The sequence below is a fragment of the Pleurodeles waltl genome, chromosome 3_2 (assembly GCF_031143425.1).
Source record: "Pleurodeles waltl isolate 20211129_DDA chromosome 3_2, aPleWal1.hap1.20221129, whole genome shotgun sequence".
NCBI classification, from domain to species: Eukaryota; Metazoa; Chordata; class Amphibia; order Caudata; family Salamandridae; genus Pleurodeles; species Pleurodeles waltl.
Genome location: NC_090441.1, coordinates 174,063,146 through 174,089,932, shown reverse-complemented (window position 1 = coordinate 174,089,932; position 26,787 = coordinate 174,063,146). Strand labels below are relative to the sequence as shown.

The window sequence follows — 26,787 nt, the reverse complement described above, 5'->3', positions numbered from 1 at the left end:
TAAGCCCAACACTGTTCAACGTCTACATGGCCCCCCTCGCACAACTGGCCCGTCAGCACAACCTCAGCATCCTCTCCTACGCTGACGACACACAGCTCATCCTCTCCCTCACCAATGACCCACACACCGCCAAAGCCAACGTCCACGAGGGATTGAAATCCATCGCCGAGTGGATGAGAAACAGCCGTCTGAAATTAAACTCCGACAAGACGGAAGTCCTCATCCTCGGACGCACCCCCTCCGCCTGGGACGACTCCTGGTGGCCCACTGTGCTGGTTCCCCCCCCCCCCTACTCCAGCCAACCACGCACGCAACCTCGGCTTCATCCTCGACTCCGCCCTCACCATGTCCAAACAGGTCAACGCAGTCTCCTCCTCTTGCTTCAACACCCTCCGCATGCTCCGTAGAATCTACAAGTGGATCCCGACGGAAACCAGAAAAACGGTGACCCAGGCCCTCGTCAGTAGCAGACTTGACTACGGCAACGCACTACACAGGCATACCAGCAAAAGACATCCAACGAGTCCAACGCATCCGCCCGCCTGGTCCTCAACATACCCCGCCGATGCCACATCTCCCACCACCTGAAGGACCTCCACTGGCTCCCCGTGGACAAGAGGATCACCTTTAAACTCTTCACCCACGCGCACAAAGCACTACACAACGGCGGACCCTCCTACCTGAACAACAGACTCCACTTCTACGTCCCCTCCCGCCAACTCCGCTCTGCCAACCGCTCCCTCGCCATCGTGCCCCGATTCCAATGGAAGACGTCCGGCGGCAGATCCTTCTCCTACCTTGCCACCAAGACCTGGAACTCCCTCCCGACCCCCTGCGCCAGACCCAGGACCTCCTCACCTTCAGGAGACTCCTCAAGACCTGGCTCTTCGACCAATAGCAGCTGCCCCCCCCCCCCCCCCCCCCTTACGGGTACATAGTGCGCTTTATCAATTTAATGATTGATTGATTCATGGCAGCAAAGCTTAAACTATCTTCAGGCTCTGCTGTCAGTAAAACATGCACGAACTTTAGATGGTTGGAGTTAATGTATCTGCACAAGATAGAAAAAAGGATTGTGATATTCCCCAGGTCTGTAAAAAGCCTATAGAAATATAGGTGCATATCCACCCCTATCCAGCCAGTTTTGGTCGTTCCAGCAAGTAAATATAAATTTTGTTTAGCACTCTCCATATTCAGGGCACACTACTTTTAGGAGGATCTTTGTCGGTTTCCACTGTGTTGTAGCAAAGTTCAAACCGTTAATCTCCATCATGGTGTTATAGACTGCTATACTATAATTGTTGGAGACTATAGCAACACAAAAAGATTGATGGAATGCTGAACATTGCCAAAAAGTCACCCCTAGTCATGTGTGGGTCGCTTGCTCGCTGTGCCACTGAATTCGAGCTAGCCTGGCTGAGTGGCGATACCCCTAAACTGGTCCCAGGATGCTTGTTTCTGGTCCGGGTAGGAACTGGCCTTGCAGTTCTAGTATTACTCTTTCCTGTGGGGCCTGGGGTCAAGACTGATTTGCATATGGCTGTATCCATGGTGAGCAAAGAACGATGGATTACCTCAGATCAGTGACTGGGTGCGAGTGTTTGAAAAGTTTCATCTTTCAGTCCATTGTTTTTTGTTGCTATAATTAGTGGTGCCATACCGGTCTAACGGTACCAATGTAAACTGGACAAGTAGGGTGCTTATCTCACTTTAGTCAAAATAAGAACCGTATTTATGTGAACTGAACAGACTGATAAATAGCAATGTTGGAGAGGAGTTGGTTCTTGTGGTTTTGATTTATTTTTAGGAAAAACCATGTTTCAAAACCTTGAACCCAACAATGCCTTAACCCTACGTTGTACATTAGATTCTCAGGAGAGTGCATTGGTAGGCTGTGCTCTTAAGATATTTTTCTACTTGAAATGAGTTTTTGGTGCTCTTTGGTGCATTCATGATTCTATCCCCTCAACTGCCTCCCTTGGGCTGATATACTTAATTTAGGTACTTGATCTGCGTCAGGTTTGTGGAAAGGTCATTTTCTAATAATGCTTCAAAAGACAACTTATTAACCAAGCCTGTGAATATATTCTTACAATATGCTACTATTCACTGCATTAAGATGTTCAAAATAAGGTCACTGTTGGTTAACTTAAGCTAATGTTTTAATTCAGACCTCAAGACTGATCAGAACAGATAATGAGAAACCTGCTGATATCGCAGAAACGCCTTTTGATGGAATGAGTGAGGAAGAGTTACTCGCCACTGTCTTGGAGATGAGCAAGAAGGAAACATCACTGTCTATGAGCCATGATGAAGAGTATAAACCTACAAGTAGCCCAGACACTGGATTCGGCGAGGATGAGGTTCCAGAGATGGCTGATAATTTTGATAGTATGGTAATGGAAAAATCGAAGGCTGTGTCAGAGCCAGGTAAAACCAGTGAAGCTGTCTGAAATTTTACAAACAATCCTGTTTTGATTTTCTTTAGCGATAAGGTGATGCATTTCCTGGTATAAGGTGGCACAAAAATTTAGATCCCATTATGTCCAGAAATTACATTAATTTGGGCAGTTTGTTTTCAAACCACTATTTAACACTGCAGACTCGGTGGTGAATGTGTGTAGTGTAAATTGATTTTTCTGAGCTTTGAGTGGCCGAATGTAAAAATATATACTGTCCCGAAGGCACTGAATGGTACTGCATATTTATATTTTAGAAACGTGTCTGTGTCTAGCAGTAATATAGCTAGGCTTTAACTATATTTCGAACCATGGTATACTGTGATAACTATGCTGTGGTACATGGCAATGACAAGCCTGTATTATATGATGGCTGTCTTGAGAAAAGGCAACCATATTGTGTTTACTTCACTTTGGCTGTGTTCACTATTAGGTACTGAATATGGGTAAGTAGTAGGTCCCTACCTATTACCAGTTTGCTAAAGTGGTATTAGGTGGGAAAATGTATTTTTTTATATTGCCTTTAAATAAGTTTACCCAATGTACCAGGGTAGTTTAAAATGTTTTAATAAAATTCTGTGAAAGTGACGGATGTCACTAAGTTTAAATGCCTTAACTTAAAAATGCTTACCCTACTTTACTGCAGTACCCTAAACAGGGTGTGGAATTCCTATAGCTCAACGCTCAGGACATATTGTTTAGGGTCAAGGACAACAATTTGTTTATTTTGTCCTTAGTACATGTAGGCTCGACCCCCCCCCCCCCCGCAGGGCAAACCCTTTGGCTACCAATTTACAGGGAAGGGAACTGTCTGCAGTTGAGGTAATATTTATGTCCAGTGCTGTTCGAACTCGTATGTATGGTTCATTAATGCAGAGCCCTCCTTAGGGTGAGCGCTCTAAATAAACGTAAGGTCACACTGCACTACTGACGGCGATTCCAGTAAAAAAAAAAAAGTGTACATACGTTTGAAAAGTTTAACAATATGAGGCTATGTATAATGCTCCCAGAATGCGCTCTGATTAGTTGCCAATGTTTGCAGAAGCTTGTATGCAAGATGAATGATTATTTGCTTTCCAAATAAAATGTTTAGAAAAAAATGCAAGTAGGAAAAAAGTGCTAAATTACTGCAAAATGTTGGGTACTATTTCTGAGAAGAATCATTTAGTAAAATGTTGATGCATGCTAGTATTTCTAAAAAAAAATATATATATATATTCATTATCGAAAATCAGTGTTACCACTTTCAACAAGATTAGGGGAAACATGAAAATAAACAAGCACTTCAAAGCCAAATGATCTTACCTTGGTTGTCGGTGTTTTGGTTTTGTCAATGCTTTTCTTGCTGTGACATGGCTTTTCTAACACTTCTTTGTTTTGGGGGCTGCCGGCCTCTCACCATTGTAACAAACCTGGGCAAAAAAACAAAATGTTGGTCTCAAAAAAGCACATTGATACGGTAGTTCTTGGCACTGAACAGAATGCTATTACTTGCAGTAACGCCAGCTGATAGATACAGAAAGAAAAGTATTTTAATTAAAACAAAATGCCTTGTTCTCCAGCATTGGATATTTCATAGATTCACATGCTTGAATCATCCCAGTCGTCGAGGTGGGAGCCTCACGGTAAGTTTAAATACATAAAGCAGTAAGTCAGTAAAAGTAAAACAAATAGGCCCCAGTAGGCCTCCTAGAGTATTTTACAGTCTAGCCACTTTGTTTTGTGAAAAGACCCAAACTTCAGTATCAACCAATCAGGATTCAGCCCCTCCCAAACACTCCCAACCGAGGCTGAATTCCCTCAGATTTTCTACCGCACGTCGTGTGAAGGGAGTCTCCCTGAGCTCTGCTCAGTTTTTTCCTTATTTCTGACTGAAGATTGTTTCTCTCAGGAAACTAGCTCTACAGCTTTACCATGTCTGAAAAGACAAAGCAGGGTCTGTTCAGAGACTGTGACAATTGTGGGAAGAAGAGACTGCATGTTGATGACCCCCACAAGAAGTGTATCTACTGCCTCCATCCAGACCACAAGGTGAGAGACTGCAAAATCTGTTGCACCTTTAGTCAAAAAACCCTCAAGGACCGTGAGGGTAGACTTCTCTTATGGCTGCAAAAACAGAAAGCCATAGAACATCCTTCCTCAGACGACAGTGAAGCGTCATCACAGGCTTCTCGCCCTCACAAAAGAACAGGTGAGAGAAGTAGAGGGTCTGATGAGCCACCAAGGAAGGTCCCCAAAAAGGCAAAACAAGTCTCTACTGAGACAAAAAAGGATGTTTCCCACTCACACTGAAACATTTGCCAAAAAAGGTTCATTCAGAGCCTACTACGCCTTTGCATCGAAAAAGCACCTCAAAAAAGGCATCCCTGTCTCACCCCAAAAAGAGCCAGAAAAAGTCTCTTGAGGGGAAAAAACAACCGTCGACGACGGTGTCGACTGTAACATCTACTACTGTATCGTCGACGTTCACAACAGCGGTCTCACCAATGATTATGACGTAGTCTGCAACCACATCGTCTACGGCGGAGGCCTCCTGGGTTCACCAATCGACCAGGGCACTCCCATCTACGAAGCACCTCTCAATGAGGTTTAAAAAGGCACTGCCGGCGACGGCACCTACAGACGATACGTCGACGAAACAACGGTCGACGAAGGAACCATCGTCCATAAAGGGCCCGTCAACGAAGGAACCATCGTCCGTAAAGGGCCCGTCAACGAGGGGCCGGCCCGTCGACGATCATATCGTCCACAGCACTAAGTGTATAAGCCATCGACCTACCTGGATACTTCGCTGCACCATTCTTCATATCAGGACGACTCCACCAGGTTCTCACCCCTTTCACTTATTACCATGGGGGACAAGGCGTCTAATATTCTGCCAATGCATACCTCTCCAAGTAAAGTGTTGCCATACCCACCACAACATCTTTTAGATGATGACGACGATGCATACTCTCAAAACGACTGAATGTTTGGGGCAGCTAGTAGCCCGTGCCAACTCAATGTGAAATGCCAAGAGTTTGATAAAGAGGAGCAGCATTACCAGCCTAGTTATGCCTCAACATCTTATCCACAGGCAGAACAACAATTGCCCCTCGCCAAGCCTAGCACACTAGTAGCAGACCTACAATATATGTTGAATGACTACTATAAAAGGTTTCCACCATCAACTCAGACCACGCCACCTAGACCTGAAAGCTACCAGACACCTCGGCAAACCCAGACTACTAATCTTTCGGAAAAACCACAGGCTAGCGTACCGGTAACTAGCCAAACTCAGGAAGCTCATCCCTCGTCAGACAACAAAAGGGAAGAGGGTGAGCTAAGAGATTCGGCGGCTAGCGAATGGGATGATTATCTCGTCCCCACACCATCTCCACCACCAGCAGGTCTGGTAGATTCTCCTCCAGAGGACATAGGAGGCTTTCATAATTTAATAGAGAGCGGCAAAACATTTTGGCCTTTCTCATGAAACCAAATGTTTTTTGTACGACTTCAAAGAGCCATCAAAGAGATCGGTAAGAGCTATACCCATTGTAGATTTCTTATGGCAGGAGGGTTTGAAGGCAATGAAGAATCCGGCAACAGTGCCTTTACAAATGCCAAGACTGGAGAAAAAGTACAAGCCCCCAGATGATTCTCCGGCCTGTCTAGTCTCACAGCCAAAACCTGATTCTGTCATATCACAGGCGGCTCAGCGACGTTCCAAAAACCCCTCCGCACCTATAGCGTCTCCCCCAGACAAAGAGGGAAGGAGATTAGACATCGGCAAAAAAATCTCCTCTGTTGCAGCGGTCACAGTTAAGGCGGCTAACTCCCTCGCCATCCTAGGAAGGTACGATCGCCAAATGTGGGCAGACATGTCTGCCTTTTTAGATCTACTGCCAGAAGACGTCAAGGTGGAAGCAAAAAAGGTGTTGCAGGAGGGAGAAAGGGTTTCCGCAGAGATTATAGACAGCGCAATAGACATTTCTCACTGGCTTCAGACAATTAGCTGGCGCAGCAGTCCTGCGCAGGCAAGGATGGCTTAAGGCTACTTCATTTAGACCGGAAGTCCAGAGTCGTGTTCACGACATGCCTTTTGATGGAGAAAGTTTGTTTGGGAAACATGTCGACGACATGTTGCAGGCTATCAAAACAGATACCGATACGGCAAAATCCCTAGGTACCCTGCAATATAAAAAACAACCTTTTCGTGGAGCAAGGGGAAGAGGAAATTACTCCTTTTCGAGGTGGATACCAACAATACAGATCCCAATATCCGTCTTCCTCCACAGGATCACGACACCAGTACCACCAACAACAGCAGCATTATAGGTTACCACCGGCCGCAGCTTACAAACATCCAGCTAGAGGAAGAGGAGCTGCCCGAGGAAGAGATACGGGCAGAAAACAATGACCCGCCGGTCTTCTCAGCACTTCCCCACCCACCAATATCGAGGGTCGGAGGTCGCATCACTTCCTATTTTCCCCCAATGGGAGGCTATAACATCGGACAGATGGGTACTAGATGTAGTGGCCAGAGGTCATACTCTGGAATTCACACAAACACCACCAATTGTTCCTCCATCGGGCCCACCGCCTCGAGGATGAACCAACTCCTCAAGGAAGTAAGAGTGATGCTGAGAAAAGGAGCGGTAGAACCAGTCCCTTTATCTCAAAAGAACAGAGGATTCTACTCCCGTTTTTTCCTCGTAAAGAAACCCTCAGGAGACTGGCGCCCCATCCTGGACTTGAGAGCACTGAACAAGTTTCTAAAGAAAGTCGTTCAGGATGGTAACACTTCAAGATGTCCTGCGTCTTTTTAAATGCTGGAGATCTGATGGCATCCCTAGACCTCCAGGATGCTTATTTTCATATCCCCATATATCGCAACCACCGCAAATTCCTAAGGTTCAGAGTGGGGAGTATGCACCTCCAATTCAGAGTTCTCCCATTTGGTCTCCAATCGGCCCCCAGAATCTTCACAAAAATGTTGGCTCCTGTAGCAGCACATCTCCGCCAGTCAGGTATCCAGGTCTTTCCTTACCTGGGCGACTGGCTTATAAAGGCACCCTCAAAGGCGCATGTAATAAGTCACATTTCCTATTGCCTTCAATTGTTACACAGCCTGGGGTTTGTAGTCAACTACCAGAAATCTCAGCTCCAAGCGTACCCATCTCACGAGAGGAAATAAAAGTTAACCTCCTTGGCAGACAGGCTCTCCAGAAAAAAGTTCGTTTCAGTCCGCATCTACAAATCATTGCTAGGGATGATCTCATCATGCATTCCGCAAGTCCCAGATTGCAGGCTCCATATGCGACCCCTGCAAGAGCAATTGGACATACAATGGACCCAAATCAACGGTTCCTTCGAAGACAAGATCCACATAACGCCTCTAATGAAAAACACCATGAGGTGGTGGGCGACTCTAGCCAATTTGTCAAACGGACTGTCATTTCTTCTTCAAACACCCAGTTACATAGTAACAACGGATGCCTCTCTAGAAGGATGGGGTGCACATTGCCAGGACCTGCAAATCAGCGGAACCTGGAATGCGAAAGAGGTTCAGCTCCACATCAATTACCTAGAACTCAAGGCAATACACTTAGCCCTAAAAGCTTTCTTGCCAAAGATACAAAATTCTAGCGTCTTAATCAGGACAGACAACACAACCAGCATGTTTTATCTAAACAAGCAAGGAGGCACGAGATCCCTACAACTCTCGCAGCTAGCACAGCAAATCTGGACATGGGCCATCAACCACAATATTTCTCAAGGCGGAGCATGTGCCAGGGCAAACCAACGTTCTAGCAGACACCCTGAGCAGGACAGTGATTCCTTATCACGAGTGGGAGCTAGACCAAAAAACTCTCAACAGCCTTTTTCTATTATGGGGCAAACCGAACCTGGACCTATTTGCCACTCTCAAACAAGAAATGCCAGTTTCTACGCAAGTTGGCTTCCCCCAAAAAGGGTCGTGGGAGAATGCGTTTTCGATGAGCTAGTCCGGAGTTGATGCCTACGCTTTTCCTCCGATCCCGCTCATTCCGAGAGTCATCAACAAACTGAAGACAGAGGGGTGTTGCCTTCTGTTCATAGCTTCCTAGATGGCCCAGACAAGTCTGGTACACGGAGCTCCTCATGCTCTCCGAACGGCCACATCTACGACTCAGACAGAGTCGGACTCTGTCTAACGATGCACCAGGGACAAGCCAGACACCCAGACCCGTCATTTATTCATTTGTCGGCTTGGCTCCTGAATACAATGAATACTTGAATCTCAACATTCCCCTGGAGTGTAGACATCTTGGCAAAAGCTAGAGCTGATACTACCAACAAAACCTATAGACTTAAATGGAAACGTTTTTGTATATGGTGTGCAGCAGAAGATATACATCCTTTGTCCACTCCTCCAGAACAGGTACTTCCATAGCTCCTGCTCTTGGCAAAGTCAGGACTTTCATATTCCTCCATTCGGGTACATTTGGCAGCAATCTCCAGATACCGCAGATCACCACACAGTCTCTATGTTCCACAAGAATTGTCAAGCAATTCATGAAGGGCCTTTTTCGGGTCTTCCTGCCAGTTAGAAAACCTCCGCCATTATGGTCCCTGAATGTTGTGTTGATGCAGCTCATGAAAGCTCCTTTTGAGCCAATCCACAAAGCTGATCTAAAATTCATCGCATGGAAAACAGCATTACTGCTAGCTCTTACTTCAGCCAAAAGAGTCAGCGACATTCAGGCTTTCACTGTCAAACAGCCTTTCCTCCAATTCACAAACTCAGGTGTGATCCTGCGAACGAATCCTAAATTCATCCCGAAAGTTCCCTCAACGTTTCACTTGAATGAACCAGTCATCTTAAAAACCTTTTTTCCAAATCCGCAAACAGTAGCCGAAAGGACATTACATTCCCTTGATATTAAAATATATTTAAAGTTTTATCTACAGGAAACGCAAGCCATCCGCCAGTCTGGTCAATTATTTGTAGCATTTGGCGGAACAAGAAAGGGGCATGCGGTGTCCAAACTGACTATAGCAAGATGGATTGGCCTGGCAATTCAATTCTGCCATTCAAAAGCAGGTAAACCGCTCCACACCAAGGTGAGAGCCCACACTACGAGATCAGTAGCCACTTCAGCTGCACTCTTTGCAGGGGTGCCACTACATAGCATCTGTAGAGCAGCAACATGGTCCAGCCAGCATACATTTACAAGGCATTACTGTCTCGAGGAAACTAATAACGTCGATACAGCAGCGGGACAGGCAGTGCTGAGGCATCTATTTCGTTAAGGTGAGCCTCTTACACATCCCGCCACCACACTCAAGGTATGTTCGATATTGGTTCTTACTCGTTAGTATCTAATTTTATATCTGTGTGGTTTACTCTAATGTGCTTCAAATTATTCGCTTTGTTATATTGTGTTAACATGTTGTAGACCTCAAAACAATAACAAAACATTGTCAATTTTCTGCCACACAGCTTTTCTATTGCTCTTCTGTGTGTGTGTGTGTGTGTATATATATATATGTATGTATGTATAGGTGGAGGTATAAAGATGAACTAATGTGAGTCACATCACTTAAAGAATTACTTTAATATTACAGTCAAGGTAATTCACTAATTAAGAAGACATTACTGCTCGTTACTGATTCAAGCATGTGAATCTATGAAAGATCCAATGCTGGAGAAGAAAATTAGTTACTTACCTGTAACTGCAGTTCTCCAGTATTGGTATCTTTCATAGATTCACATGCGACCCCCCCCCCCCCCCCCCCCCCCCTCCCTCAGAGGCTCCCCTATTATTCAGATATTAAACTTCACACTCCTACTAGAAAATCTGAGGGAATTCAGCCTCTGTTGGGAGTGTTTGGGAGGGGCTGAATCCTGATTGGTTGATACTGAAGTTTGGGTCTTTTCACAAAACAAAGTGGATAGACTGTAAAATACTCTAGGAGGCCTACTGGGGCCTACTTGTTTTACTTTTACTGACTTACTGCTTTATGTATTTAAACTTACAGTGAGGCTCCCACCTCGACGACGGGGATGATTCAAGCATGTGAATCTATGAAAGATACCAATAATTGAGAATTGCAGTTACAGGTAAGTAACTAATTTTCATTAACATCAGACCTAATTAGGAGTCCAAATCTTATAGAAAATCACAAAAGTGCACCCATGGTATGTCTTTGAATTAGTAGCTTTCATGAATTCTGAAGAGTTTACAGAAATAGACCAGGAAATTGTACTCCTAGAAAATATTTGTAAACTGTATTTTAGCACAAGCAAATATGCATGTGTATATTTGCTCATGTGAAAATATATTGAGCATTTAAAAGTTCACTTTCCCTCCAACCACTTTTTTCGTAATCTTGGAATAAGTTTCACTTCTGCCCTTGTCAGGAATACATTTCCAACCTTTCTCAGAGTTAGAGAAGAACTGGTGAAAATCCTTAACATGCACGTTAGTAGGTTTGCACAGACTCCAAGGCATTCCAGCCCTGGAACTTTTGCTTATTGCTTCCTTCAGCCCCAGTATGCACATCTGTGGAAATGTGACAAATTAAGGAAATTGCTATAGTAAGACTTAAGCCTTACTACAGGGAGTGCAGAATTATTAGGCAAATGAGTATTTTGACCACATCATCCTCTTTATGCATGTTGTCTTACTCCAAGCTGTATAGGCTCGAAAGCCTACTACCAATTAAGCATATTAGGTGATGTGCATCTCTGTAATGAGAAGGGGTGTGGTCTAATGACATCAACACCCTATATCAGGTGTGCATAATTGTAGGAAGTTGGCTCTGTATGTGCTATTTCAAAGTAAGGAATAGCATGCACAGAGTCCAAGGGTTCCCCTTAGAGGTAAAATAGTGGTAAAAAGAGATAATACTAATGCTCTATTTTGTGGTAGTGTGGTCGAGCAGTAGGCTTATCCAAGGAGTAGTGTTAAGCATTTGTTGTACATACACATAGACAATAAATGAGGTACACACACTCGGAGACAAATCCAGCCAATAGGTTTTGTATAGAAAAATATCTTTTCTTAGTTTATTTTAAGAACCACAGGTTCAAATTTAACATGTAATATCTTGTTTGAAAGGTATTGCAGGTAAGTACATTAGGAACTTTGAATCATTTCAATTGCATGTATACTTTTCAAGTTATTCACAAATAGCTATTTTAAAAGTGGACACTTAGTGCAATTTTCACAGTTCCTGGGGGAGGTAAGTATTTTAGTTTTACCAGGTAAGTAAGACACAGGGTTCAGTTCTTGGTCCAAGGTAGCCCACCGTTGGGGGTTCAGAGCCACCCCAAAGTTACCACACCAGCAGCTCAGGGCCGGTCAGGTGCAGAGTTCAAAGTGGTGCCCAAAACGCATAGGCTTCAATGGAGAGAAGGGGGTGCCCCGGTTCCGGTCTGCTTTCAGGTAAGTACCCGCGTCTTCGGAGGGCAGACCAGGGGGGTTTTGTAGGGCACCGGGGGGGGACACAAGCCCACACAGAAATTTCACCCTCAGCGGCGCGGGGGCGGCCGGGTGCAGTGTTAGAACAAGCGTCGGGTTCGCAATGGAAGTCAATGAGAGATCAAGGGATCTCTTCAGCGCTGCAGGCAGGCAAGGGGGGGGCTTCCTCGGGGAAACCTCCACTTGGGCAAGGGAGAGGGACTCCTGGGGGGTCACTTCTGCAGTGAAAGTCCGGTCCTTCAGGTCCTGGGGGCTGCGGGTGCAGGGTCTTTTCCAGACGTCGGGACTTAAGTTTCAGAGAGTCGCGGTCAGGGGAGGCCTCGGGATTCCCTCTGCAGGCGGCGCTGTGGGGGCTCAGGGGGGACAGGTTTTGGTACTCGGTCGTAGAGTAGTCCGGGGGTCCTCCCTGAGGGGTTGGTTCTCCACCAGCCGAGTCGGGGTCGCCGGGTGCAGTGTTGCAAGTCTCACGCTTCTTGCGGGGAGATTGCAGGGTTCTTTAAAGCTGCTCCTTTGGATAAAGTTGCAGTCTTTTTGGAGCAGGTCCGCTGTCCTCTGGAGTTTCTTGTCGTCGAAGCAGGGCAGTCCTCAGAGGATGCAGAGGTCGCTGGTCCCTTTGGAAGGCGTCGCTGGAGCAGAGTTCTTTGGAAGGCAGGAGACAGGCCGGTGAGTTTCTGGAGCCAAGGCAGTTGTTGTCTTCTGGTCTTCCTCTGCAGGGGTTTTCAGCTAGGCAGTCCTTCTTCTTGTTGTTGCAGGAATCTAATTTTCTAGGGTTCAGGGTAGCCCTTAAATACAAAATTTAAGGGCGTGTTTAGGTCTGGGGGGTTAGTAGCCAATGGCTACTAGCCCTGAGGGTGGGTACACCCTCTTTGTGCCTCCTCCCAAGGGGAGGGGGTCACAATCCTAACCCTATTGGGGGAATCCTCCATCTGCAAGATGGAGGATTTCTAAAAGTTAGTCACCTCAGCTCAGGACACCTTAGGGGCTGTCCTGACTGGCCAGTGACTCCTCCTTGTTCTCATTATTTTCTCCGGCCTTGCCGCCAAAAGTGGGGGCCGGGGCCGGAGGGGGCGGGCAACTCCACTAGCTGGAGTGTCCTGCGGTGCTGTGACAAAGGGGTGAGCCTTTGAGGCTCGCCGCCAGGTGTTACAGCTCCTGCCTGGGGGAGGTGATAGCATCTCCACCCAGTGCAGGCTTTGTTACTGGCCTCAGAGTGACAAAGGCACTCTCCCCATGGGGCCAGCAACATGTCTCTAGTGTGGCAGGCTGCTGGAACTAGTCAGCCTACACAGAGTCGGTTAAGTTTCAGGGGGCACCTCTAAGGTGCCCTCTGGGGTGTATTTTGCAATAAAATGTACACTGGCATCAGTGTGCATTTATTGTGCTGAGAAGTTTGATACCAAACTTCCCAGTTTTCAGTGTAGCCATTATGGTACTGTGGAGTTCGTGTTTGACAAACTCCCAGACCATATACTCTTATGGCTACCCTGCACTTACAATGTCTAAGGTTTTGCTTAGACACTGTAGGGGTACCATGCTCATGCACTGGTACCCTCACCTATGGTATAGTGCACCCTGCCTTAGGGCTGTAAGGCCTGCTAGAGGGGTGACTGACCTATACTTGCATAGGCAGTGAGGCTGGCATGGCACCCTGAGGGGAGTGCCATGTCGACTTACTCGTTTTGTTCTCACTAGCACACACAAGCTGGCAAGCAGTGTGTCTGTGCTTTTAATTGTAAACATAGCATCAGCAAAGGCAAAAAGTCAGGGGGCAACCATGCCAAGGAGGCATTTCCTTACAATAATTAGGCAACTTCCTTTCCTTTGGCAAAATGGGTCAAAAGAAGGACTTGACAGGCTCAGAAAAGTCCAAAATAGTGAGATATCTTGCAGAGGGATGCAGCACTCTTAAAATTGCAAAGCTTCTGAAGCGTGATCATCGAACAATCAAGCGTTTCATTCAAAATAGTCAACAGGGTCGCAAGAAGCGTGTGGAAAAACCAAGGCGCAAAATAACTGCCCATGAACTGAGAAAAGTCAAGCGTGCAGCTGCCACGATGCCACTTGCCACCAGTTTGGCCATATTTCAGAGCTGCAACATCACTGGAGTGCCCAAAAGCACAAGGTGTGCAATACTCGGAGACATGGCCAAGGTAAGAAAGGCTGAAAGACGACCACCACTGAACAAGACACACAAGCTGAAACGTCAAGACTGGGCCAAGAAATATCTCCAGACTGATTTTTCTAAGGTTTTATGGACTGATGAAATGAGAGTGAGTCTTGATGGGCCAGATGGATGGGCCCGTGGCTGGATTGGTAAAGGGCAGAGAGCTCCAGTCCGACTCAGACGCCAGCAAGGTGGAGGTGGAGTACTGGTTTGGGCTGGTATCATCAAAGATGAGCTTGTGGGGCCTTTTCGGGTTGAGGATGGAGTCAAGCTCAACTCCCAGTCCTACTGCCAGTTCCTGGAAGACACCTTCTTCAAGCAGTGGTACAGGAAGAAGTCTGCATCCTTCAAGAAAAACATGATTTTCATGCAGGACAATGCTCCATCACACGCGTCCAAGTACTCCACAGCGTGGCTGGCAAGAAAGGGTATAAAAGAAGGAAATCTAATGACATGGCCTCCTTGTTCACCTGATCTGAACCCCATTGAGGACCTGTGGTCCATCATCAAATGTGAGATTTACAAGGAGGGAAAACAGTACACCTCTCTGAACAGTGTGTGGGAGGCTGTGGTTGCTGCTGCACGCAATGTTGATGGTGAACAGATCAAAACGCTGACAGAATCCATGGATGGCAGGCTTTTGAGTGTCCTTGCAAAGAAAGGTGGCTATATTGGTCACTGATTTGTTTTTGTTTTGTTTTTGAATGTCAGAAATGTATATTTGTGAATGTTGAGATGTTATATTGGTTTCACTGGTAATGAAAAATAATTGAAATGGGTATATATATATTTTTTGTTAAGTTGCCTAATAATTATGCACAGTAATAGTCACCTGCACACACAGATATCCCCCTAACATAGCTAAAACTAAAAACAAACTAAAAACTACTTCCACAAATATTCAGCTTTGATATTAATGAGTTTTTTGGGTTCATTGAGAACATGGTTGTTGTTCAATAATAAAATTAATCCTCAAAAATACAACTTGCCTAATAATTCTGCACTCCCTGTATAGTATTAACCATTGCATAATCTGAGAGGCTATTATCTGAGCTCCTATGTAATGAGATTGGTTCCATGTAGTGCAGCGAGGAATTATGACAGCAAACGGACAAGTAGATATATATTTTTTTATACAGGAAAAGTAGATATAAGAAGCAACCTGTCCGATGGATATATAGATATTTTATTAAATTCAACACCTCTGCTAAAGCATAATTTCTGCCCTATGATGTGTAATCCTGCCAAATCACATGTAAATTCATTCAGCCGTTTTCGTGCTACGTCAAATACTATAGGGCCTGGAAAATGCATTGGTGGAAAAAAAAATTGAGATCCCCTTTTCTCTTTACACCCCCTTAACAATTCACCACAAAAAAATGACATCTCAAAATATAGAAAATGCTATAGGCCTGGAAGGTTTTGTGGTGATTCGCCACATGGGTGAAAACTTTTATTAGGAGTTATTGTCTGAGGAGTTCCTGACTTTGGAAATACGAACTATAGAGTGGCATGCAGTTAATGTGATTTCTTTCTTTTTACCTATTGTATTTATGTATTTGTTATTGATGTACATAATCATGTGACCATAATTGTCTTTTAGTTAATGTAGTAATTCTGAAACATTACATATGGAGTCTAGTTACATTTTTGGGGCTCTCTTGCTACTTTAGTATGATTGTGCTACACATGAAGAAGGTAATTGTTATAAAAAGGAATTATTTGTTCCTAGTTGCCTCTTATCATATTACCTTCAAACAGTAGTTTGAGGTTCCCTGCTAGGTCAATTTTTCATTGTGTTGCACGGGGGTGCATAAGAATGTTTTTTGTTTAGCTTGTTGGGTGAGTTTTATTTTGTGGACCAGAGAGCATGCAAAGAAAACTTATATAGATTTAGATGTATTCTGCTTATGTATTTTATAGGTTTCCATAAGCATGTAACAATAAATGGGTCTTTAATGCTGTCATTTTTGGTGCATGATTTTTGTTTTGTTCTTGGACTCTTAAACACAGCTGCCCAAACATCACTCAACAAACAGTTGTGATTCTGCTAGGATTTGACTATTTCTCTACTTTCCTGCCTCTTAAACACTGGAATGCAAATGTCTAGTGTGTGAGGAAGCTTGGGGGAATTGAAGGAAACCTAATTTATTTTATTAGTGACTCATCTCAGGCACATCACTATACAGTCATCTAGTCAGCCATTCCAACCTCTTCTGTTCCAGGTCCAGCTGTCTCCTTCGAGATATCTAAAAATTGTGATATTGCTAAAGACTTTGATGAGAACAAAGAAAACAAGACCCCTGAGGGCTCTCAAGCAGATGTGGACTGGCTCCAGCAGTATGACCTTGACCGTGAGGAGCAAGAGATCAGGCAGGCTATGGCTCAGAGTATTCATGACCAGGTAAGATCACCTGATCATGGGATTTATTTCAATGTGACCCAAAATGAATAAAGGATGCTTAAATGTCAGCAAGAATGCTATGAAAATGTAGACTGGAGTTGAAAATGTAAAATGCATGTTCTGTTACCCTATAATTGCATTTGTCTATTGTCTTTTATCACAGACACACACAGACTGGTTTTCAATGCCCTACAATACCGGACAAGCTGGTGTTTGACACCTACCTTCAGGAAAAAAAGTGTGTTCATTAAAGGGAATTATTGAAGTCTGGATTGCTTCTTCCAGTACTGGAGGAGTGCCTCTTGCGGGCTCTAGTTTTTTCTCCTTTTTTTTTTTTTTTAAGCACACAACAAAAATAACTTCCCCGAACAGAAGGCCCTCCTAGAACTGATTTAGATGTCACCCACTGCTCCATAAAAGTACTTTTCCAACGTGCACTGCTGTAGAGAGCAATACTAGCATTTATTTGATTTTAGAACTTTGTATTGAACGTTCACCCTGAGATTGTCCGATAAATGCATTTAACTGTAAATGCTAACCATAATGTCGCTGAAACATATGAATAACAAATATAAGCAGTCCTCACAGGAGCTGTTCAGTTTAGAGCATAAGTAAACAGCAGTAGGAGGTGGAATAACTTTGGAGAGGCTGTTAATTTAGAATACTGGTTTCTATAGTGATGTGGGCGCAATGAAAGGATTAAGCTGGAACAATTCTGGTATTTCCATTGGGTGCATTCTGCTTGTGTGGTGCCTTGGAGTGCTGTTTATCCCATTTTGGAACCTGCTTATAACCTAGATGTCTTATTGATCTTCTGGATTTTGGTTACTCTTACTCTATTAACTTTGTTATATCTTGTGTTGGGGATAAGTGACCCTTTCTATTAAATTACTATTCCTTCCGGCAGGCAGATCCAGATACTATCAACAATCTCGGTTTCCAGTAGTTTGGCATACGTGTTGCAGACACCCCTTGCATTGTCCCTTAATCTTGCTCCCTAGTAGCCAGGATGCAAGTATATCTTGAAAAGTGGACACTTCTCCCATGCAACATCTTCGGCAGAGAAGCGCTTTTTAAGAGGAGAGTTTGGCTGCGCTTTATATACGTTTTCCAAAACATTCTCTATGTAATATCCCCTCTGCCTCCAAATATCCCAAGTAAGTTCACTGAGGTTTAGGTCAAGTCCACCCGGTGCCATGTATTGTATTTGGGAAGTGTACTCTGTCCATCTTGGGAGGTATGATGGCTGCAGACATAAGGCTCTATTACTGTGCCTTCCAACTGGCGGTCCTAAATAATTAGCTTCAGGGGGCTGGGCAGATCCAGTTTTTTTTCTTCTTGCCAGTGCTTTCCAAAGTGGTACTCCAGGTGTGGAGATTGGCGCTGCACTAGACTGGGTGGGACAGCAGAATTACATGCCAGACCCTCCTATGGCTGGGACAGACTGCGCAACTAGATGGGTTAAGTAGGTGGGATCTCCTGGAAATCTATAGATAGGGAGAATGTATGACCGGGTTAACACACATGGTCCTTCCAGGAACTTCAAGTGGACTTTAATCTTCACTAATCCCAATTTCATAAATGTTTACAACGCCGCCACACTTTGAGGCATCATAGGGACACTGTTGGTGTGGCTCCTGAATTCAGCCCTGTGGAGGCCCAGCTGCTAATGTGACTGCTGGGAAGGGACGAAATCTTACCTTTATAGATTCTTAGTCATTAACTCGCTGGACATGTTTGCTCCACTGAGTGTCAGTTGGAAGTCACAGGTGGGCCACTGAAGGACAGTGAATGGAGGGAGGCTGATGTTCCAAGGTAGTTGGTAATCTTTTCCACGTTTCGCTACATTCAAGTACATTTCTTGCATATCACCTACTTGATTCCAATGCATGTGTGGAGTACGTGCCATCTCTCCACCTCCTCTTGTTCAAGGTGCAGAGCAGAGGACACAGACTTCTTCCATGTGGTCTGGTCCTGTCCAGCGATCATGAAATATTGGGTGGCCATCTTCCGCTCACTCTCACAGGTACTGGAGTGCCTCATAGACCTGTCACTGCAGGTTGCTCTCCTTAGTTTGAAGGAGGATCTGGGAGAGTATGGGGGTTTTGGGTATACATTGGATTGGGAGCTTTGAGCACCGACAGACATTGCCTGGGTGTATAACTGGGCAAACCCACCTGCATTAACTGCCTGGCGTAAGGCAAGGGACTAGTGTGCCAAACAAGAACAACCAGTATATGCGATGAGGGGGTGTTCCCACAAATATAAGAGAATCTGGTTGGAGGGTTGGAATGACTTCTATGCCAATATTACATGGTATTTTCTGACAAATGCTGTACTTGGTCACAAGTGTTCTAAGTTTTTATCTTTTTCATTAAAATCAATAAAATGTGGTTAATACCAAAATAATTGCCATTCCTTCCTGATGACACCCATCCTAAATCAGATACAAGGGGTTGTAAGTACATCAAACCAATTAGATTTTTTCCCAACATTTGTCAGTTATTTTCTATGCTGCTGTTGCCATCAACTTAGCATTTTAGGCTGTTTTTATCTATTTTTAGAATTGCACTGTACTATTCACATCTTCATCTGTGCTTTATATTGTACACCTTTCATTGTTGCCATTCTCTGTGATGCCCAAGTCTCATCTAATGAAATACTGAAACGGCCTGTGAAAAAATAAATAGGCTTATGGCATTTATTGCTAGATACTGATCATACAATGATAGTCTCATAACAAATGTGAATTATTTCACTCGGGGAACCTTGTCATTGTACATTTCTGATAGAGGCTTCTAGCTGCAGATTCCTTACCTTGTAAATATCCCCATGGAGTCCTAATGGATGCTATTCTATGGGTTCCAAGGTTTTTGTTCCCAAGGGTAAAACATGCTGCAGTGTGTGTGGCATGTATAGCTGCAGATACACCATCTAAGTCTGCATAAGTCCGCCATCTAGTGTTGGGCTCTGAGTGTTACAAGTAGCTTTTCTTCAAAGAAGCTTTTTCGAGTCACAAGATTGAGTGGTGACTCCTCTCGGTGATATTGTGCATGGGTATCGAGTCCTTTGTTTGTTTTCTTTCCACCGTCTGGTTTCCTCTCGCTCCAGTAGATCTCTGTACTATCTGAACTTCTGTATGTTTTCTCTAAACGTCAGTTTTGTTTTTCGATTGAGTTTACTGACTACTCAATCTGATTGTATTGGCTGGATCGATTAAACGCCCTTTCACGTGACCGCGTCCTTCTTGGGGATATTTAGACACAGGCTGATGGATCAGACTCCGTTTCACTTTTGCCCTCTGTGCTACGCCAAGTTCCCCTACACCGACCAACACTTGATGTGCAAACTCTGCCTCTCTCCCGATCACAAGGAGGAAACTTGTGAGGAGTGTTGATCTTTCTGCTCCAAGAAAACTCTGCAGGATCGAAGAGTGCGTCGGTTAGAGATGGCACCCAAGTCAACCAAACAAAAGCCTGGTGTTTTCAGTGAGAAACAAGCAGTCTGCAGTTTCCATCGCAGATTCTGATTCCAACCTTGACCCTGATGGGGTCAGCCAAGTAATTCCAGCAGTGCAGCACATGAGTACGCGAACCCCTTATCACCAAAAAACACCCAAAAAGTCTTCACAACTGGTCTTGGGTCCACCACTGCTTGCCGGCCATGGTTGGACCCGAAAGATACATCTCGATTACCAACCCTCGGGTTCGGTATCCAAAAAGACCAAAATGCATTCAGCATCGACTGAACAGCATTACACACCTGTTTCGGGATCGACTCAAAGAAGCCAAACCGAGCCAAAACATCCATCTGCCACCTCGGAGCTGAAACATCAGTTTCGGAGCCAAAAATGCTTTCATTGGTTTTGGAGCAGATATTCGCAGCCCGATTAAAACATTCGGTCCCAAGCTTTCGGAGCTCAAACCTGTGGGGAAGAAATATGTTCCAACGTCAGACATTAGGCCCATACTTGAAGTGATGGGTGATAAACAACGCAAAATCCAAACCCATACGGATACTGGAAGGATTATTGCTTCTCCTCCTTCTACATTAAAAGGAAACTATCTTTCCAAGAGACTTTGGAAGCTGGGCCTTCACCTGCCAAGATTTTCAAACATAAGTAGTCAAAGGCAGTACATCAGCCTTCACCACCACATTCTCCTTTGCTTCCCATTTCTCCACAACCACCTTCACCTACAGTTATTTCTGCAATCCCCTGTTTCTTTACATGGGGATGACTTGGGTGACAATCCTTACAATGTAGACCCATGGGATTTGTATGACCAGACCCTATTCCATCTAATGATCTTGCAGGGGTGTGGAATTTATTAAAATATCTACTTGTCCAGGGGACAGGTTGCTTCTCAAATCTACTTGTCCTGTAAAAAGATCTACTTGTCCCTTTGGTGCCATGTAGTGTGGCGACAAATTATGGCAGCAATCTCATTATGTAAGAGCTCTGATAATAGCCTCTCTGATTATGCCAGGGCTACTACCATAGTAGGGCTTGAATACTTGCAGTTTCAATCCCTAATGTAGCAATTTCCTTATTTTGCCACCTTTCTGCAGATCTGCATACTGGGGCTGGAGGAAGCGGTAAGCAATAGTTCCAGGGCTGGAATGCCTTTGAGTCTGCAAACCTACTAACCTGCATGTTTTAAAGATTTTCACCAGCTTCTCTCTAATATTTTCCCATAATAAGAAAGGTTGCACATTTACTCCTGACAATGGCAGAATTAGAACTTCTTCCAGGGTTGGGAAGAAAGTGGCTGGAGGGAAAATTAACTTGCAAATGCTCAACAGATTTTCACATGAGCAAATCTACACATGCGTATTTACCCATGCTAAAATACAGTTCACAAATATTTTATAGGGGTAAGACATATACCATGGGTGCACTTTTGTGACTTTCTTTAAGAATTTGGGGCCACGTGTAGGTAGGTTCAGATTTGCGACCCGCAAATTGCGAGTCGCAAATCCGAATGTAGGATGGTGTCCCTGACACCATCTGTGATTTGCAAGGGCTTCGCAAATGCCCACCTCATGAATAATCATGAGGTGGGTCGCAATTTGCGACCCCCTGGCGAATGGCGGCCCTCACAGGGATGGTGGCCTGCTGGAGACAGCAGACCACCATGTCTGTGACTGCTTTTCAATAAAGCAGTTTTTTTTTGTAAAGCAGCCCGTTTTCCTTAAAGGAAAACGAGATGCATTACAAAAATGAAACGTTTTCGTTTCATTTTTTCAGAGCAGGCAGTGGTCCCCAGGACCACTGCCTGCTCTGAATTTTTTTTTACAGTGACATTCACAATGGGGAAGGGGTCCCATAGGGACCCCTTCCCTTTTGCGAAAGTGTTAGCACCCATTTGAAATGGGTGCAAACTGCGATTGGTTTGCACCCGTGTTCGTGGTCACAAAACAATCCTACATTGCACTGCGAGTCGCGATTAGGAAGGGAACACCCCTTACTAACTGCGAGTCGCAAACCCATTTTGCAATCCGGTAACCAGGTTACCAAATCGCAAAACTGGATTTGTGCATCGCAATGTGCTTTTTGCACATCGCAAACAGCGAAATTCGCTGTTTGCGACATGCAAAAAGCTACCTACATGTGGGTCTTGGTCCCTAATTAGGTCTGGTGTTAACAAAGACATTTTGTTTTTATTAAACTTCTATTTCTCTCTCTTTCGGCTGGCTTTACTGTGAGTGATCGCATTCTGCTCTTCCACAAGGAGCAAATTGGCACACAAAGTAGTTTTGTTCAGTGTCAGGAACTACAGTGGCAATCAGTGACGTAACGAAACTGGAGGGTGGCCCTTTGCAAAGAACATGGAGGAGCCCCCTCTCCAGACTCACTCAGGGCAGGTGCTGTGTTGAAGGGGCCTCCTGGAGGGCGGCTGCGGGGCCTTTGTTATGCCACTGGTGGCAACATGTGCTTTTAGAGTTCAAAAACCTTTTTTTTTTTTTTTTTTGCCAGTGTTTATTGTTTTGGGAGCTACCAGGCCCTCAACATTGTAACAAAGTGTTACAAAAGCCATGTCAAAACAAGACACGCATTGATGAAACTAAGACTTATAAAAAAATGTCAGATCAGTTGGCTTTGTCAGTGTTTGTTTATTTTCATGCTTCCCATAATCGTGTTGAAAATGGTTACACTGATTTCCCATTAGAAATATGTAGGAAGTTGGCTCTGTATGTGCTATTTCAAAGTAAGGAATAGCATGCACAGAGTCCAAGGGTTCCCCTTAGAGGTAAAATAGTGGTAAAAATAGATAATACTAATGCTCTATTTTGTGGTAGTGTGGTCGAGCAGTAGGCTTATCCAAGGAGTAGTGTTAAGCACTTGTTGTACATACACATAGACAATAAATGAGGTACACACACTCAGAGACAAATCCAGCCAATAGGTTTTGTTATAGAAAAATATCTTTTCTTAGTTTATTTTAAGAACCACAGGTTCAAATTTAACATGTAATATCTTGTTTGAAAGGTATTGCAGGTAAGTACATTAGGAACTTTGAATCATTTCAATTGCATGTATACTTCAAGTTATTCACAAATAGCTATTTTAAAAGTGGACACTTAGTGCAATTTTCACAGTTCCTGGGGGAGGTAAGTTTTTGTTAGTTTTACCAGGTAAGTAAGACACTTACAGGGTTCAGTTCTTGGTCCAAGGTAGCCCACCGTTGGGGGTTCCGAGCAACCCCAAAGTCACCACACCAGCAGCTCAGGGCCGGTCAGGTGCAGAGTTCAAAGTGGTGCCCAAAACGCATAGGCTAGAATGGAGAGAAGGGGGTGCCCCGGTTCCGGTCGGCTTGCAGGTAAGTACCCGCGTCTTCGGAGGGCAGACCAGGGGGGTTTTGTAGGGCACCGGGGGGGACACAAGCCCACACAGAAATTTCACCCTCAGCAGCGCGGGGGCGGCCGGGTGCAGTGTAGAAACCAGCGTCGGGTTCGCAATGTTAGTCTATGAGAGATCAACGGATCTCTTCAGCGCTGCAGGCAGGCAAGGGGGGGCTTCCTCGGGGAAACCTCCACTTGGACAAGGGAGAGGGACTCCTGGGGGTCACTTCTGCAGTGAAAGTCCGGTCCTGGGGGCTGCGGGTGCAGAGTCTTTTCCAGGCGTCGGGACTTAGGTTTCAGAGAGTCGCGGTCAGGGGAAGCCTCGGGATTTCCTCTGCAGGCGGCGCTGTGGGGGCTCAGGGGGGACAGGTTTTGGTACACAGTCGTAGAGTAGTCCGGGGGTCCTCCCTGAGGTGTTGGTTCTCCACCAGCCGAGTCGGGGTCGCCGGGTGCAGTGTTGCAAGTCTCACGCTTCTTGCGGGGAGTTGCAGGGTTCTTTAAAGCTGCTTCTTGAAACAAAGTTGCAGTCTTTTTGGAGCAGGTCCGCTGTCCTCGGGAGTTTCTTGTCGTCGTCGAAGCAGGGCAGTCCTCAGAGGATTCAGAGGTCGCTGGTCCCTTTGGAAGGCGTCGCTGGAGCAGAGTTCTTTGGACGGCAGGAGACAGGCCGGTGAGTTTCTGGAGCCAAGGCAGTTGTTGTCTTCTGGTCTTCCTCTGCAGGGGTTTTCAGCTGGGCAGTCCTTCTTCTTGTTGTCGCAGGAATCTAATTTTCTAGGGTTCAGGGTAGCCCTTAAATACTAAATTTAAGGGCATGTTTAAGTCTGGGGGGTTAGTAGCCAATGGCTACTAGCCCTGATGGTGAGTACACCCTCTTTGTGCCTCCTCCCAAGGGGAGGGGGTCACAATCCTAACCCTATTGGGGGAATCCTCCATCTGCAAGATGGAGGATTTCTAAAAGTTAGTCACCTCAGCTCAGGACACCTTAGGGGCTGTCCTGACTGGCCAGTGACTCCTCCTTGTTGTTCTCATTATTTTCTCCGGCCTTGCCGCCAAAAGTGGGGGCCGGGGCCGGAGGGGGCGGGCAACTCCACTAGCTGGAGTGTCCTGCGGTGCTGTGACAAAGGGGTGAGCCTTTGAGGCTCACCGCCAGGTGTTACAGCTCCTGCCTGGGGGAGGTGTTAGCATCTCCACCCAGTGCAGGCTTTGTTACTGGCCTCAGAGTGACAAAGGCACTCTCCCCATGGGGCCAGCAACATGTCTCTAGTGTGGCAGGCTGCTGGAACTAGTCAGCCTACACAGATAGTCGGTTAAGTTTCAGGGGGCACCTCTAAGGTGCCCTCTGGGGTGTATTTCGCAATAAAATGTACACTGGCATCAGTGTGCATTTATTGTGCTGAGAAGTTTGATACCAAACTTCCCAGTTTTCAGTGTTGCCATTATGGTGCTGTGGAGTTCGTGTTTGACAGACTCCCAGACCATATACTCTTATGGCTACCCTGCACTTACAATGTCTAAGGTTTTGTTTAGACACTGTAGGGGTACCATGCTCATGCACTGGTACCCTCACCTATGGTATAGTGCACCCTGCCTTAGGGCTGTAAGGCCTGCTAGAGGGGTGTCTTACCTATACTGCATAGGCAGTGAGAGGCTGGCATGGCACCCTGAGGGGAGTGCCATGTCGACTTACTCGTTTTGTTCTCACTAGCACACACAAGCTGGCAAGCAGTGTGTCTGTGCTGAGTGAGAGGTCTCCAGGGTGGCATAAGACATGCTGCAGCCCTTAGAGACCTTCCTTGGCATCAGGGCCCTTGGTACTAGAAGTACCAGTTACAAGGGACTTATCTGGATGCCAGGGTCTGCCAATTGTGGATACAAAAGTACAGGTTAGGGAAAGAACACTGGTGCTGGGGCCTGGTTAGCAGGCCTCAGCACACTTTCAATTGTAAACATAGCATCAGCAAAGGCAAAAAGTCAGGGGGCAACCATGCCAAGGAGGCATTTCCTTACAAAATATTTTTGGGAAATACTAGAATGCATCAACACATTTTACTAAGACACTTCATTTGCATCTAATCAGAGCATTCTGGGAGCATTATACTTAGCCTCATAGCCTAAACTTTTCAAACATGTGTATACACGTTTATTTTTTTTTGTACTGGAACCAACGTCATTAGTGAAGTGTGACCTTAAAACATTTATTTACAGCACTCACCCTAATAATGAAGGCTTGCAAATAATGAACCATAAATACAAGTTCGAACAGCATTATCTTTTGGAAACACATTACCTCAACTGCAGAGAGTTCCACTCTCTGTAAACAGGCAGCCAAAGGGTTTGGGCTGCAGAGGGTTGGGCCTACTTGTCCCAAGGACAAAGTAAACATAAAAACTTGTTGCCCTTGACCCCAAACAAGATGTCCCGGGCGTCGGGCAATAGGAATCTTGATGTATACATGCAGATGACGTTTTTAAAGAGCCAGTAAAGGCTAGGGTACTTACACCAAGGATGGACACGAAGATCCGCTCTTCATCACACAATTGCCACCTGATTCTATTGTTAGTGCAGCAAGAAAAAGGGCAAATAGTCAGTCCACCAGGGATGCTCCTCCCTCAATAAAGAGAGGTGCAAATTTGATGCAGCAGGGGTGCGGTGGGAGGGGGGGGGGGGATGGGGAGGGGGGTCAGGAGACTGGAACATTTCTACCATCAATGGCACAACATTACATCAGATCAATGGGTGCTGTCCATTATCCACAATGGTTATTGCCTAGAACTCATCTCTTCTCCACCAAACATTCCCTCTCGCTTGCACAGATTTCGACCTGTTAAACCAAGAAGTACAAACCCTTCTACTCAAAGGTGCAATAGAGATGGTACCTATACTCCAAGGGACAGGAGTATATTCTCTATACTTCCTCATGCCAAAAAAGGGTGGTACTCTGACCAATTCTGGATCTCAGACCCTTCAATCCGTTCATTCTCTGAGCATTTCCACATGGTCACTCTTCAGGATGTCATTCCCTTACTACAAAAACAGGACTACATGACCGCATTAGATCTAAAAGATGCTTACTGCCATATTCCCATACATCAAGCACATTGCAAATAATTAAGATTTGTGATAGCATGCAAGCATTACCAGTTCAAAGTGCTATCCTTTGGGGCCACAACAGCACCAAGGATATTAACCAAATGCCTATCAGTCGTTGCAGCATACCTCAGAAGGCAACATATACATGTCTTTCCCTATCTAGACGACTGGCTCATAAAGGCCAGCACCATTCAGACTTGTCAACAGTACACAGTCGATACCCTACACAGTGTAGGGTTCGCAATCAATTACCAAAATCTCATCTGCAACCTGTGTAAATACAACCATATCTCGGAGAAATTCTGAACACTCAGTCAGCATTAGCTTACCCAACCCCACAGAGAATTCAAGCGTTCCACAATCTCATATCTCAGCTACAAT

General features: G+C 45.2%; 1 protein-coding gene across 4 annotated transcripts in view; it reads left to right on the top strand.

Moving 5' to 3' along the window:
• USP37 (ubiquitin specific peptidase 37) overlaps positions 1 to 26,787 on the top strand; it is a 328,025-nt gene that overhangs the window by 186,450 nt on the left and 114,788 nt on the right. For all 4 annotated transcript variants that reach the window (XM_069227105.1, XM_069227104.1, XM_069227107.1 and 1 more), the window contains 2 exons: positions 2,172 to 2,430; positions 16,298 to 16,476. In XM_069227105.1, the coding sequence (XP_069083206.1) occupies positions 2,172 to 2,430; positions 16,298 to 16,476 (438 nt within the window). The remainder of the gene's footprint in view (positions 1 to 2,171; positions 2,431 to 16,297; positions 16,477 to 26,787) is intronic.